This window comes from Channa argus, chromosome 19 (assembly GCF_033026475.1).
Source record: "Channa argus isolate prfri chromosome 19, Channa argus male v1.0, whole genome shotgun sequence".
In the NCBI taxonomy this organism is placed as follows: Eukaryota; Metazoa; Chordata; class Actinopteri; order Anabantiformes; family Channidae; genus Channa; species Channa argus.
The window spans coordinates 9,748,683-9,765,198 of NC_090215.1; the positions used below are offsets into that span (position 1 = coordinate 9,748,683).

The window sequence follows — 16,516 nt, forward strand, 5'->3', positions numbered from 1 at the left end:
CTGTAGAATGAATAGAAATAGGTCCGTCCGAGGGCAAGCAGAAACCAAGAATGGGTCTTAAGTAGGCTGACCTGTAGGTCAGATCTGGCTCTGATGGCTGTTAAGCAGCAGCAGGAAGTGCCTACCTTCCTTCTCCTCTTTACTCTGTCCTCGTCTGTACAGGAATTGCCAATGCTGATTACTGCCTCATCAGCTGTCCTATGCTGAACAGACATCAAATCTCTTTTCTGCTGCAGGAGTTCCTGAAGACACGATTACAGCCTCCTCTTCTCCCCTATTACGCCATCACACCAACAAACTCCTTTTCTCTCACAGTGACCATAACTGAAAGGCCATTTTTATGATTTTGCTCAAAAAAACATGTGCACATTTGCTGCATTTACTTGAGTACATGTGGCAAAAAGGTGTGTGTGTGTTTGGGGTTGGGGGGGCATGTAACTGGAGCTGAGTGGGAGGAGCTTGAAAATATCACAAGTGTTGACCTCTGACCTTGTGGTTGGACCAGGGGAATGTGACCTATCCATTATCTCCCTCTTTGTCTCTCACAAACACATACTTTAGTGAAATGCACACTGGCATACACAAACACTAACACAAACACACACACTAACACATACCTGCTGGTGAAGCCTCAGACTGAGCGATGAGTGCCGCCATGGCCGAGTTGGGGTTCAACCTGTTACCAAACATGTGGGAGGGAGCCAGGTTAAAGACAGACCCTGGCAAACCGCTCACCTAAAGACAGAATACAGATACAGAGAGGAATGAGCTATGTTTCACTGCAATTAAAAATGTTAACAATTTTAAATAATAAAAATGAATTTACAGGCAAGGTTTAGATTTTTTTAATGCTTTGCAATTTTTAAATTCTGATGCACACTGTGATCATATGTGTAAACAGCTCGAATTTGTTAAATTATCGCCAAGTTCTTTAAAATAGCATAAATAATCTGATGTTTTAACATAAAATTATATTTGTATTATGATTTTAAGAGCATATTTGGTGATTATTTATATGAATCATTATTTTATTTGTCTATGAATTTATTTAAAAATAATCTGTTGATTTACCAATAACCAGATCAGCTCTAAAAAGTGAAAACACAAACGAATTAAACATATGACTTATTTTCTATTAATTCATTAATTTCAACACTGTATATTTAGATGAAAAAAAAATAATGTAACGTGGTGATCTATTTAAAAAGAAAAATTATCGCATGTTGCATTATCACATATTTTATCTATGGGTGTTTTTCAGTGTCAACTAGCTATGTGATAAATTTATATACTGCACTAAAAAGGTCTGTTGTAAATGAGCCTGAGTCCGAACATTAAAATAATCAAGTTTAGAAAATGCAGCTTCTTGTCTCTATTGATTCTGCTTTGTTGCAAAGCATTTACATAAGATTTCAGACCAATGAAGCTTACTGGGTGGAGAAGAAACATCTCAATGTGAATTTGGCAGTGTCTTATAATCATTTATGTACATAAAAGAAACACATACACACACAAACAGTACATTATGAATCCAGCTCATTATTCTGTCATACACACTCATACACTCAGAGCTCTGACAACGTGTTTCTGAAGCATAGAGTTTAATCCAATTAAGGCATTTCCCAAATAAGGACCGTGGAGTGAAGGTTGGGGTTGGGTGTGAGAGAGGATAGTGGGGGTGGACAATCAGAAGGGGAATCAGGTCTGTGTAAAAGAACAAAATGGCTGGCTGCTTTGATGCTTAATAGAAAAGGAAAAATTCCAATCAAAACGTAACAACCTAGAAAACGGACTTTAACAAAATAAAATAAATAAATCAATCAATCGCTGGACATTGCTCTTTTTTCTAACATGTTACGGAGTTCTAATTTCTCACTAGGCAGAAGTGTGTAGAAAGTGGTGTTTATGTTAAAAGTTAGAAATAATAATCACTTGGAGTTTTTCAAATGTTATTTTATATTAAATACACATGAGCTTTAACACTATCATGTCTTTCATTCTCACTGCAGATTGATTAGTTAAAAATGCAATAGTATATAAAAAAGCTAATGTTTCTGCAAATAACCCCCCAAAAAAAACAAAAAACTGAAAAATATTATGAAAATCTGTCACTCAAACGTTTAAATGTTAAAAGTTTTCAGAGCATAAATTCCAATTCCTACATTTGTAAAGCCTTGTCCTGTTTTCTTTCTCCGACTTTTACCAAATGATTTATATCCATTTGCTGAAATTAAGGGTGCATCCTGTGAGAAAAACAATTAAACAATCTCCTAATTCTCATTTATGAAATTAAATAAATAAATAAATAAACAAACAAAAAGCGCAGAATTCCCATCCCTGCTCAAAAGGAACTTGTTTTCCCTGCTTACTGATTTCAGATTACTTTTTACACCACCACCCCTTTCTCCTCCTCCTCCTGTCTGTGCCATAATCCAGCCTTTTTCCCCATGAACATTCATTTTTCATTTACATTCATTTTTTATTCAAAGTCTTTCTCGCACTCCCCTTTTCTGTCCTGGGCTGACGACCAATAACAGTAGGCTGAGAGTCTGCCAGTGGACTGAAAATAGCAAATAGTGTCTGTCACTCACTGAAACATGCACGCGCACACACACACACACACACACACACACACACACACACACACACACACACACACACACACCCTGCTGTTGGCGTCCTTCTATTGTTGCATAATTTCTGTTTCTGGTGTGTGTGTTCTCCAGATGCCCAGAGGCGTGCACACAATCACCTTACAAATGCACACACATTTTTTAACAATTTAGAGTGGCAAGAGGAAAACACATTCTCAAAAACACTTTCATTTGCTCTGCTGCTCTCTTTCTGGCTACTTTACTCACATGCATGCAGATGCACGCGCTCTCTCTCTCTCTCTCTCTCTCTCTCTCTCTCTCTCTCTCACACACACACACACACACACACACACACACACACACACACACTATAAGACTTCTCTATACATGGTGCAAACAGGCATGATATCCTGTGCTTCCCTGGGCCTCCTGTCCTCCAGAATATACCAAGATGAGCGGGGCAAAATGAAGGCCAGGACAGCAAATTCAAGACATGAGTGCAAACCCCCTATACATACACACGAAACTACACACTCACCACGGCCCCTCCATCTATCCTTCCATCCCTACTGTGGTGCTTGTCAGATGTCATTACATCACAGGACAACAGAGGGAGAAAAAAATAGATGGGGACAGAGAGGGGACAGAGAGATGGAAGGTCAAGGGTGAAGGAAAGTGTGTGTGTGAGAAAAAAGAGGTGATAAGTGGGCACGTAGTTGGGTGGACAGAGACAGAGCACGGTCTTTGGGGGGATTTTGAAAAGAGGGACACTAGGGGTCACTGATTGAAGAGGACTTTCCCCCCCCCTCCTTTTTCAGGAGATGGGGGCAGTGATTACTGCAGGGGTTTTAACTGATCGAGCTAGAGATTGTGCTCACACTTTTAAATATAGGGGAATTATACCAATGGTTAATACAGTTGGGAGAGAAGCATAAGATTTTCAGCATTGGATTAAAAAAAACATCATTTCTGGACAAACCTGCTAAGACGGTTGCTTACATATTTTATGTTTAAAATGAAAATGGTATATAAACAAACAAACAAACAAACAGAGCAGATTCTGAAACTTTAAAATTTTTCTCCTTCTGATTACATCCCTCTAATTTCAGTATAATACAGACATTGAATTGGGGAGCAGATTCCCTGCTGCAAAGAAATGTTAAGGCAAAAAAAACTTTGTACTCAGAGCAACCCAAAAATCTACTACAGAGTAACTCACTGACAAAACACAAGGTCAGAACACACACACAGTTCACATATAATTAAAGTGCAGTGGATTAATGATAGTGCTGAGAGATTTAGTGCGGAAGATGTTTAATTAGTGTGCTTTGGTTTATTTTTGTTCCCATAGTTTATCTGCACTTCTCTCGCTGTTAGATGATTTGGGTGAATTGACATATGTAGAGAGTGCTGAATGAAGAGAAAGGAAGAGTTTGTTCGTGTGTAAAAAAAAACAAAACAGAGAAATGGAGTGTGTTTAAAAAGCATGTGAGAGTGAGGAGCACACAGTTTTCAGCATAGGGTGTGTGTTTGGACTCACGTGCGTGGAGGATGTGCTGGTTAGTGGTGCGGTGGCAGTGAATGGAGAGGGGGGGGCTAGTGAGGGTGTGGGCTGCTGTTGCTGTGACAACTCAGAGCTGGCTCCACCTACGGTGACAGCTCCTGTCCCAGACGTTGACCCATCGGCACCCGAGAAAACACCTGTGGACAAATCAGAAAAAAACGACTTCAACCGTATTTTCTATCACGTTTAAATAATATGATAAAACTACAATGTAGGACGGATATTGTAATGTATTATAACTGCTGACAGATTATCATAAAATGGCTATAATGGCAACGGCTTTTACAGCTAGAAAAGGAAAAGGTGTGTGTCTGTGTGTGTGTGTGTGTATATACACAAAATGGATAAAAAAAAGAAATAAAAATGGATAAGTTGCCTCTTTAGAGCAGTTAAGAGGGAATATCTAAACATGAAATTTCAACAAGCTTCAAATCTGTTGACTGCACAAAATGTAATGTGCAAATAATCTTGTCTGCAGATGTATCGCATGGTTAAATACATAGGTCTGCCTGAATGTGCAGTCAGATAATGAGGGTTTGTTTTGATGAAAAAAAAAAATCACCTCAGTTTAAAAAGTTTAATTAAGAGATCAAAGTTCAAACTTAAACACACACACACAGCTAGTGACAAAGTAACAATTAGTAGATGGATTTATTTAGAATACTATATATATATATATATATATATATATCATAATACACAGTTGAAACAAGACCTAAATCACCTACAACAAACATTGCTGCCCCATTTTTACCCACCCATAAGAATTCTCCATTCTCTTATCTCATTGCTCCCCCCTCACCCCAATCTTTCCTCCTCCTTCTTCCCCTAACACACCCCTGTGTTCGCCCACTAACCAGGGATAAGCCCTGCCCCTGCCCCCCTTTGACCCCAGCAGAGGAAGGGGGGAGAGGCCCCCTCAGCCCCACAAAAGCTTGAATGGCTCAGGGCAGCACACATTCACTGGGGGAACAAGAGATCTTTGTGCCAGAAGGGGTGTAGTGGAGGGAGAGAGGGAGAGCAAGGGAGAGAGACACTAACACTACATGGGCCTACATACTATTTATAACGCTTTGTAATATGCACCAGAAAAATTGATACCCAAAGCAAAGCTGCCGAGGCTCAGAGGGCATGTATTTCAGTAAGATTTTTAGCAGCTGGATTAGAGGCCAAAACAACAGTTTCAGAGTCACTGATGAAATGGGAAAAACACAAAGGGGTGGTGCTAAAACAGTGCTATTACAAGGAGAAAAATACATCTTAAATTGATTTTATATTAAGGTTATGATATAACCATGCAGAGGTTAACTAAATTGCTGCAAAAATGCATACTATTTTTGAATCAGCCAATGTTCAATGCTCCACAAACTATTTTTATTGCAAGCCGGAAATTGAAGTAAATTGAAATAAAAAATGTTAATGTCAACAATAAAAAGATGGGTAAGCTTGTTATGGTTTTTACATTGAAAGGTTTTTCCAACTGAAAAGCAGAATTAGATGAATTAGATGCTCCATCACAGGTTAAAAAAAAAAAAATCTATAAACCTAAATGAATACATACGTATTAAACACTAATAAGTTAATCAATAAAACTGGAAAAAAATCTACAGTCAGGATATCAATACGGCTTCTTTTCATAGCCGTTGAGGAACTGTTTACTGAATTTTTCAGCAACCCATTTTACTGCTGCCAACACTGGTGAGAATATTTTCTCAACTTTTATTTTAACAAACTGGTTATCATTCAATCAGTGATTTTTGTACCAATTAAAAACTTTCTCTAGGATCACAAAAGAACAAGAATTAAACACACACACACACACACACACACACACACACACACACACACACACACACACACACACACACACACACACACACACACACACACACACACACACACACACACACACACACACACACACACACACACACACACACACACACACACACACACACAGCCTGAGCTTTAAACAAATTTCCATTTATGTAGCAGATCCTGCTAAATCCTGTGGTCCTATAGCTTCCTTATTGAAAAACTGCATTTAGCCATGACTTATAAATGTGTGGAGTGTGGAGACAAACACTGAATACCAACAAGACAACGCAAAGACATTTGTTACTCTGGGAATTTTCTAACACCAACACTAAGCAGAAATGTATGTAAACATCACAAAAATGTGTGGAGAGAGCAGCGCTTTATCATTGGCTGTACATGTGAATGTGTGTGTGTTTTTCATATCCATATGCATGCGCTTGTCTGTATGCGTCTATCACAAAAATGAATGTGGGTTTATAACAGACTGATAAAGTCAAGTCAGTTGCAGAGTCAACAGTTTGGGCAGTCTCAGCAACTATGAGCAGAACTGAAACATATCCAGATTTCAAACGACTGAGGGACGACTGTCCTACTTTTCATTAAACTGAAAATACTTTACACATTACTTTCAAACTGTTTGTTTCCAGATTTTAAAAGGCTTTTTTAGGTTATCTGTTTATTTAAGTGTGTGTTTTTCCTTTTAGCTTCTATCTCTTAATAACCAATATTTTTCTTATAACACTGGCTACAATTTAATTTCAGTCAGTTCAAGTAAAAAGTAAATACATAAATAATCTGAATAAAAATTATTGTTTTTAATAGTTGAGCAAATTTCACAAGCCCCAAAGTATTTACCTTTGTGAATCTAATGTACAGAAATGTTTTATTATAATAAATAAAGCAGTATAAAAAGTATTAAACCCAATTATTAAGGATATAATAGAAAGTTAGCAAATATAGGTTTCATGCAACCAATAAGCTTAATTTGGTATTTAAATGCAATCCTCTTCACTGAACATTTCCATTTTTCACAGCTTCTCCTCAAATGTGTTGTACAAAAGTGAGACATGATAATTATTTCACTAAGAGAAAAAAATAATTAAGCACAATAAAGGTAAAATGTAGTAAAGTAAGTAAATACAAAAATAGCTTATTTTTCTCCTCTCATACAGTCACACCTCTTCTTATTATTTTATAAAATTGAGAAAAGTGTGTGTCCACCCACCAATTTCTCTCTCTTACACAACAAACTTTCTGCGTTTCATTAGTTCGTCTGTCCTATAAGTGAACCCCCCCAGCACAGTCATCATCAAACATTAACCTAGCCAAAATCTAACCCCTTGCCTCCCCACCTACCAACAAATATCTATTGGACTAACTATCTATCCATCAACATAGTGGAGTCAGCAGAAAGGACAAAGAGAGGGGGTAAACCTCCAAAATCCCCCCCCCTCCCCTCCATTACTGCGCTGCCTTAACCCTCAGCTAAATTTTAGTGAAGAACACATCATTCTGTCATGAGCACGCACAAACATGCACACATATTTTATATACACATATATACATTATGTGATGCTCAGGCCTACATAACAACAACTGTTTTCCCTATCTCCTTTCACCAGCTGTGGTCAGACATGCTGCCACAGCTGTAGGGAAATGCACAAGCACCAAAAGCTCACACAGACATTGAATCACAAACAAAATTATCCTCAACCGCTATTGCTTTAAAAAAGTTCAGAATACAAACACACTAGTCCTCAGGCCGGATCAGCTTATGCCTAAAGCTACACAAAGATAAACTACACACAACTTTGAATGAATAGGTACATTTCAGTATTTATGGACAAATGAAACATGCCTGTTATTTAAGAAACACTTAAATATTTAAGAGTGTGTGATGATATAATAATTTCCATTTGTAAGGCAACCAAAAAAATCTACCTGCTGCATTTTATGTTGCTTTATTACCATCTAACATGGCTTCTTTCAGTAACATAAAATGTATTAAACGTGCAATATTTGTTAAAGGAAATTTCCATTGATTTTTAATTAACCCCATTAAACTAAGGGTAAAGATACATTTATTATTAGGTGGCTGTCACATCAGCTGACACCTCAATAGATTTATTTCTGTGCCTAATTGAACAAAACTAAATCACCATTTCTTTAAATTGATTAAAGTTTCGTAAGATCATACCACACCAAGCAATCACAATCCTTTTGTGTTTAACTAATTATCAACCACGTGTTTAACAGCTACACATATATGAAGAATTGCAACACAATGTAAAGGTTCATTGTATTCTATTAATATAAAGCACATATAAATGTATAGACAAATAAATATGTAGTATTAATATATCATTTTAGAATTTGGAGTAATTAACAATTAAAAATATAATAATTGTCAAATAGACCAAGAAATATTTTATAATTAATTTTATATAAAAGCACCAACTAATAACATATCTACTGATCAGTCTGATTAGCCAGATACTCTTTTTTTTGCATTTGTTCAAACAGGCATGTTCACAATACAATGCAGATATACATGCACATGTCTATGTAAACACATAAACACCTTTAAATGCATTAAGCAACAACAGGTGAGGTGAGGATTTAAGGAATGAACAGAATGCAGGTTAGAGAGAGTAACCGAGGCAGGAGGGAGAAACAAAAGGGTGCTAATTCTGAAAGAAAGGGGAGATGTGAGATGTATGGGCTTACTGAGACATTTTCATCAACAGAGGGGAACTCCAAAGCATAAAGACAGTTGCCAAGCAACTGAACATGATGGGGGAAAAAAAAACCCCATACAGACCACTTCCACGTGTGTGAGCAAATAACAGAAACCCACACTTTGACTTACACAAGGCGCCAATTACAAAGGTGTGTCAAACATTTGCCATTTGTGACTGGTAATGTTAATACTTTGTGGGCTGCTTTAGTGAGGCAATCCACAAACACTTTTCTGTTTAATTCTTGAGAAATTCTTCTTTTTTTTTTTACCATACAAATAAAGCCACAAGGGAGGAACTGTTTCCCAAGAACAAAACCTGCTATAGCACTTTCATATATGAACCACTTCCGCTTTAATCATCAAAGACAAAACTATGATGAGCACAAAGGGACACAACTTCTTTGTCTAATAAGTCATAATTGGCTGATAAACACTGAACTAAACCAGATAAATTTTCTTAATTTCTTCATCAGGATGCCAACTATTAGTTTCTTCGCTATTTGCTCGAGTTGTATTAATTCAGTAAAAGAAAACTGTAATGAAATGTCTTCTCCATCACAGAAGAGAGATGAAATCATGTGAAGCAAAAACTTCCCACTGACTTGGCAGACCAACTTACACCAGTGAACACACCACCAACACTGCTAGCCTTGACCATGCTACTAGCTACATGTTTGTATGGAATTTAATGCTACAGCTGTAGGAGTAGAGACAAAAAAGTGAAATGATGTAATGTCATAATTTTAAAAAGACACCAACTACACTGTTCAGGCTATGGTTTGTCTTGAGGTGGGTTTATTCAATGTAATCAAGCAATTCATGCTAAAGCAAACATAACTGAATTGCCACATTGTATAGTTGGATCTTGTCAACTGAAAGGGTTTGCAACATCTACTGGTTATTTTCTGCACACCTGTAGGGTTTCAGGGTTGTGTAGTTTGTTGGGCAGTGACCAATTGTACATCACAGCTTAATAAAACACTGCTACCGAGACCTGTGTATGATTAGGACTTGTTGCAGGGTCTTGGATTTTGTCCTTTTTGTATGTATTGCTTAAATGAATAACATCAGATCGTGTGTTGCTGGATTATAAAGCATGAGGGATTGTATGGCAAGACTGGATCTCTCATTTTAATTGTCTTTCAGAATAAAATCAGGTTGACAAAATAATACTGCAACAAAACAAGATAATATTTCTTCTAGGTGAAAATCTAGGTGACACTGACAGACGGTGACAATCGGAAACGATGGGTTATTTAACGTAATCCCTGGTTCTTTGATAACAGAGTGAGGTGTTTCACTGTGGGATTCGCCTTGGAGTGACCAACTATGGAAGCTCCAATGACACTACATCTGTCAGTGACAGACAGGTTGAGCCATGCTTCGGGCTCCACCCTCCTCTTTTTATCACGGCCATCCGTTTCCAGCACCGCATGAGCAATTGATGGTCCTGCAACATTTAGTCTGTAATAATGCACAAATTTGTCGGGAGTAGCCCAAGATGTTGTTGCAAAGATGTCCTTAACTAACCCCCTTAAACAGGGCCCGCGATGCGGCAATGCTCCCACAGCCCCTCGGGAGGTCAAACTCCCCAGCATCTATATACCCTAGACATGGCTCCCCACTATCCAGTGAGACATTCTCTGACGAGAAACTGGCTTGCCTCCCCTTTGAGGAGTGGGCCATGAGACAAATACCTGGTCTGTTTTCCGAAAACCTGCTGTCCTATCCACATATACATGCACGGCCTGCACCAGGCATAAAGTGTTAAGGTGTTGAGCCTCCTCCGAAGGAAATAGGGGATGATGAAAAGCTAACAGCTCCATAATGGGGTACCTGTATGATGGATCCACTAACTTAGGAACAAAGGCTGGAGACCTGTAGATACACCTTAGCCTGTCCTGGGGCCCATTGTAGACATGAATGGTGGATGGACAGGGCTCACTTAGCTGTGGTCAGTGCTAAGAGCAGTACAGTTTTGATATTCAAACCCACACTCTTAATGGGTGGTAAGAATATAGAAGATATAGAATGGGGCTAAGACAAGAGCAGGCGTTCTTTGGAATGAGGACGTACCAGGAGTAAACACCCAGAGTTGGACTGTGCATGTGCACCACTGTTCTATTTTCGCAGAAAGTGGGCTGCTGTCGCACCTGGATGACGTTTCCTCTCTTCTGAGGTTAGGCTCGTCATAACACATTTGCCTCTTAGGTGTAGCAAAGGCAGCGGGGTTTATTCGTAGCCTACCGCTGTCGCTAGAGTCAGCTCGCCATGTTTTTTTTATTTTTTATTTAAGCTAACAGGCTATTGCTAGCAAATGTTGTTGGCTCGTTGTGACACGTTAGCCTGAGTTACACGGTTACACTACAGTATTAAGCAAATACAAGATAGTCAAAGGAACAGCTCACCTAAATGTGGCAACAGTTCCCTGAAAACATGAAACCCTAAGTTCTTTTTCTGAAGGATTTATATACCCTAGACATGGCTCCCCACAATCCAGTGAGACAGTCTCTGACGAGAAACTGAAGCTGAAGCCGGAAAAAATCTTTATTGGGGAAAAAACTACTTTATGGGTTATCTGTGAACTGTTAAGCAGGCCTACAGCTGCCTAAAACACACTGAGCGAGCTTATAATAGAGCATGGGAAGAAACCAAGAATGAGTTAGAAAGGGGGGTGGGGGTGGGCATAATAATAAGAGGGGGGCAGAGACTGAAACACGGCTCAACCTGTCTGTCAGTGATAGACGTGGTGTCATTGGAGCTTCTGTAGCTGGTCATGCAGAGGAGAATCCCATAGTAAAACACCAAGCAAAAGTTAGAAAGAGAACCTGAACTTTTAAAAAAACTCTCATGTTTGCGGTTTAGATGTATTTACATTTCTCTGTCTTCCTCACCTGGCACAGTCGTTGCGGAGCTGCTGTTTTGGAGACTCCCATTCCTGAGGAGTGATGGGGACTTCTGAATCCCACTGCCAACACCCATGACCCCTAGGCTCCTCTCTCCTCCTCCCCCCATACATATTCCTAATCCGCTGGTGGAAACTAAGCCTGGTCGGACTGAGAGTGCTGAGGATGAAGAGGTTGAGGGAGAGGCGGTAGAGGAGGAGGTGGTGGCTGTAGAGGAGGGGGGGAGAGTCAGGGAAGGAGCTGGCTCTGAAGGCTTTACATCCGTGGTGAAGCAAGGTCCAAATCTGTTTCGCCAGTTACCCTTCTTTTTCTTCTTCACCCCATCTTCCACTCCTGCTGCCACTGCTCCACCAATTCCTGGTCCTGAGCTGGAGGGCTGAGCCCGTTTGTATCCAGCAGATGCACCAAGGCTTGTCATGTCACTAGCTGTGTGACTGTGGGAATTCTCATACAACTTCCCTCCAACTGCAATGACAGTAAAACAGAAGTAAATATTTAGGTATAAAACTTGCAGATTGCTGGTATTTTGTTTTTGTTTGTTGACTTGGAAGCTATCTAAAACCTTACTAGAATAGTGCAGTACACCCTGCATTGTACCAGGAATAAGGTACAAAATTAATTTCCATCAGAAATTGTTCTGATGATTATTTTCTCAATTAATACATAAACATTGTTCTGACATTTATAAATGTCAGAACAATGAAAGACCCCAAGATATTTATTTTTCTGCTTGCCTTGTATCTCACTTGTAAGTTGCTTTGGATAAAAGTGTCTGCTAAATGACTAAATGTAAATTTTACCACAGCACGAGTAAGAAAACATAAAACAATTACATTTTGGCAATTTTTATGACAAATATTCAAAATACAAATTAATAGAATTTATTATAAATGTTGCAGATCAATCTTTTAAATAAACCCCACAACTTATAAACCTGACACCTTGCAGTTATGTAACACAGGGATTCTGTCACATGGCATCAGGTAATTTAAGTCAGAATCCTGCCTCCTGCAAAAAGTGGTGCAAAACCCAGCATATCCTGAGACTATTTTATTGTAGCCAGCTTTAGGGTGGTGCATAGCCATGCAATCCCTTCATTCTCCCCCTCCTCAAACCCCCTCTACAAACATGCACCAGTGATTAGATAACAAATGTATTTGTAAATACCAAAACAACACAAAAACAAAAAAAAACTTAGAGCACAGTGCATATACCAAAACTGTAAAGTTTTGACAAACAACCATAATGTCTGACTTTGTCTACTTTCTTCTCATACAGCAGCACAGGAGGCTTCTGTATACTCGTCCACTGTACTGACTATGGTGTTAAGAGAAAAACCACACAAAGGAGAGTGGGGTTGCATGACTATGAGCACACAGACTGTTTTGAATACATGTTCCGGCCCTTGTAGGCACAGAAGACATGTAGTATTCTTATATGTGACAGGGTACTTTGTATACTTATATACAAATATATAAAAAAAAGTTATTTAAATACTGTGTGGTATTGTTGTATTAGCCTGTATTATGATGACTACCAAAAACTAAAAGAAAAGAGAATAAATGACATACAACTGAAGAAACAAAAATATATGCAGATAAAGCTATAAATAATAAATGTCTGGCACCTGCAGAAGCCGTAGTAGCAGACATAAGAGAACCAAAAAGTGTTGAAGTTCCCTCAGAAGCTCCAGCTTCAGAATTTGGCTTTACAAGGCAGCTGCTGAAAGATGGTGGGGAGGAGAAGGTGGTTCCACCCCCAGGACGCAACGAAGAATCAGAGAAACTTATAAAGTCTGAGGAAGAAGGAGCTGAGGGTGTCTTGCTGGCACTGGTCAACAGGAGGCCTGGGAGAAAGAAAGACAGGCAGATAAAGTGAGTCAAGGAGACAGAGAAATAAAGCCGCAAAAAGAAAAAAAAAGGAGGAGAGGACTGAGAGAAAAAAGACATTACAGTTGGGAAACATTTCCATAGTATTCTCTTTCACATCATCACGGGAGAAACAGAGAATAGATAACCAATATAAGCATTTTATCTGTTCTCTATCTGCTCCACAGTCAGCTCTCCTTCATCATGTAGTCCCCCATATAACACACAAACTGCCTTGAAAGCATACACATGGATGGATACTCAGACACCATTTATCTGCTACGTACTTGCCAAAGAGCAAAAACTACAACATCTCTCTTTCACACACACACACCCCTAACATGTTCTTCAAGGTTCTCATAGTACAAAACCTAGGAACTTGGTGTGCACACTGACCCCTTTCAGGTCCTGCCCACTCAAAATGTTATTTTTTGTCTGTTTTTGTGTGCATGTGTGTGCTTGTGCTTGTCCTAGTGCTAGTCTTTTCACAGACAGGGCCCCAGATTGCAGGAGCCAGACACCAGAGACCAGTCTGGTTTAAACAGTGTTATCATGGCTATGCACTAAGGTCTGGCATCTGGCCAGACAGCCAGCTAGCCATTGACATAGCATACACATAAAAAGACATTTTAATGACACTTGAAGATTTTTCAGCAATATGCAGAAAGGTAATACCAGATAATTTGTTACTGCATTTCCATTTTCTAACTGCAGAGTAATTGTTGGTTGTGCGAAAATTAACATAAGAGACTGTTTGTGGTCATCAATTCACCTTGGTGGAAAGGCCCAGTGGAAGCAGAGGGAGATGTGGTTGAGGTTACCATGGAGACCACAGACGAGGGAAGGGGTTTCCCTGAGGAGGTGAGAGACTTGCGGCCACCCCTTTGTCCCACTGCATGGCTTGCGCCACTGTTCTTCTTGTTCTTCACCTCAGATGCAGCTTTTCCAGTGTCTGCAGCCAAGCCATCTTTGGAACTGCCACCAGAGTGAGTGGAAGACACTTCCTGAAAGTTGGCATTGGTGAAACGAGCAGTGCTGTCGTCCAATCGCTTTTGTGATGATGCAGGCAGAGAGGTGACACCTCCTCCTGAGCTACTGCTGTTGTAAGTCTGGAGGAGAAAGTTGAGAAGGGACAGAATGATGAATGGGTTTTAATTGAAAGGATAGGAGGACAGCAACCATAAGAAGCAGCGGAACAACAGGGAAAATTATCAAAGCAACATCAGTTATAATGAGATGACAAAGGGAGGGCAGGATGGATGGGTGATACAGAGTGAGACCACAAAAATAAATAAATAAAAATGTAAGGTAAAGATTACATTCAACCAAAAATACTGAAATGTTTAACCAAGCTAGCAGCAATTCAACACAAATAAATGAGTGACAAGTGGAGGAGTTCCCTCACCTTGTCTGGGACCAAGATGTTTGGAAGTACGAGGGAGGGGGACATGTCCATAGGGGTCTTCTTGTGTTTCGGTTTGTGTCTGTCTCGTTCCTTGTGTTTCTGAAAATAGAGAACAGAACAGGAGAAACGCATGGGTGAAGCGGTTTATTACACCATACAGGAAGAAATCGAGAAAAAAACATTGTGTAGTAACACTTTGTATATTGAACCCTCGGAAAAAAAAATTACATGACAAAAACAAAAAGTAAATATGCGGCCACACTGGACCATATGCAACAAGTGTTCTAGAAAAGATTAGACATGAAGAGCAAAAAAGAAAAGAAACAAACGTATAACTTAATAGGAAATACAGATAGAAGCGTGATTGAGTGAAATAGAGAAAGAAAGAAGAAGCATTGCATTTCAAAGGCTGAGATGAAAGCTTTGAGATCCACAAACACAAAAGAGAGTGATGGAGGAGAGATAAAAAATGGGGTAGAACAGGAATTCAGCTGCAGTTCAGAGCAGAGTGCGTCTAAGTGCTTTGTGCTAAAGCATATAAGGTCTCTTCATTTCATCCAATCATATCCTGTCCTTGGACCATCACAGCTCAATTTACACCCTTGCTAACACAAGATGCCACCACCCTACTATCGCACCCCTGAGGTGGCGACTGGGTGCCAGCGCATTTACACCTCACATGCACGCCCCACACCCTGACACCTCTCTGCACGTGCATACAGGCAGACAGGTGTACGTACACTCACACATACACACTTTTACACGGACACTTGCATGCATGTGGGCACACCAAAACACACACTCTGAGACAGGCAGCGTAAATATACAGCAATCCTGAGAGACAACATGGGACTACATGCTTGTGATGCTCAGTGTCATGACAACCCTGAAACATCAGAAACTGTGCATCCCCCTCCTTCCTCCCTCAGTGTTCCGCTGAGGAGTGGCTACATGGAAGCTGGTGACAGTTGAGCCAGACTTCCTTTATAAGTGGCAGTTAACAGACATCACCAACCAAATCAGAAGACAGACGTTTCACTGTGACCTTTCTGCATGCTGGCTTCCGTTAATACTCCGGGGTTATGAGACATAGGTCTAAATGTGTGTGTACTTGGTCTACAAGTGGTTTTTTTTTTTTTTAATCTGTTAAATTCTTCTCATAAAGTTTACCACTTAAAATGTCCACTCCAGTAGCTTAAATGTAATAAAATTATCCTCTACAATGCCTGTCAGTATAAGATTTTTCACTGAAAGAGATATTGAATTTATTTTATTTATTTATTTTACACATTTCTGCCTGAATTGAAGAGTTCTGAGTTGAAACTGAAGAGAATTGGTGAACAACACAATTACAGTTACAATTGACCTAAAGAGGGGCTGCTTCTTGTTGAGGGATTTTAACCCACAGCACTTATTTTTTCAGTCAATCCAGTTACCATTAGGTCCACAACACACCAATCACATTTTCTTACATTCAACGTTGACATCTTTAAATTGCTCATTTTGTCAGTCATAATTAATTAACAGTCAAAAAAAAGCAAAGATTTTTTATTAACAGTGTTGAAAATAATGAACTGCAATAAATCCACATAATTAAGGGGTTATTAAGGGTTTTCCATTT

The 16,516-nt window shown here is 39.3% G+C and overlaps 1 protein-coding gene across 5 annotated transcripts in view; it reads right to left on the reverse strand.

Annotated features, from left to right (window-relative positions):
* The window catches only part of mllt10 (MLLT10 histone lysine methyltransferase DOT1L cofactor), a 46,374-nt gene that overhangs the window by 8,609 nt on the left and 21,249 nt on the right, over window positions 1-16,516 (reverse strand). For all 5 annotated transcript variants that reach the window (XM_067486068.1, XM_067486067.1, XM_067486069.1 and 2 more), the window contains 6 exons: window positions 14,896-14,994; window positions 14,263-14,599; window positions 13,250-13,468; window positions 11,611-12,087; window positions 4,135-4,295; window positions 618-735 (listed from right to left, as the gene is read on the reverse strand). In XM_067486068.1, coding sequence (XP_067342169.1) covers window positions 618-735; window positions 4,135-4,295; window positions 11,611-12,087; window positions 13,250-13,468; window positions 14,263-14,599; window positions 14,896-14,994 — 1,411 coding nt within the window. The remainder of the gene's footprint in view (window positions 1-617; window positions 736-4,134; window positions 4,296-11,610; window positions 12,088-13,249; window positions 13,469-14,262; window positions 14,600-14,895; window positions 14,995-16,516) is intronic.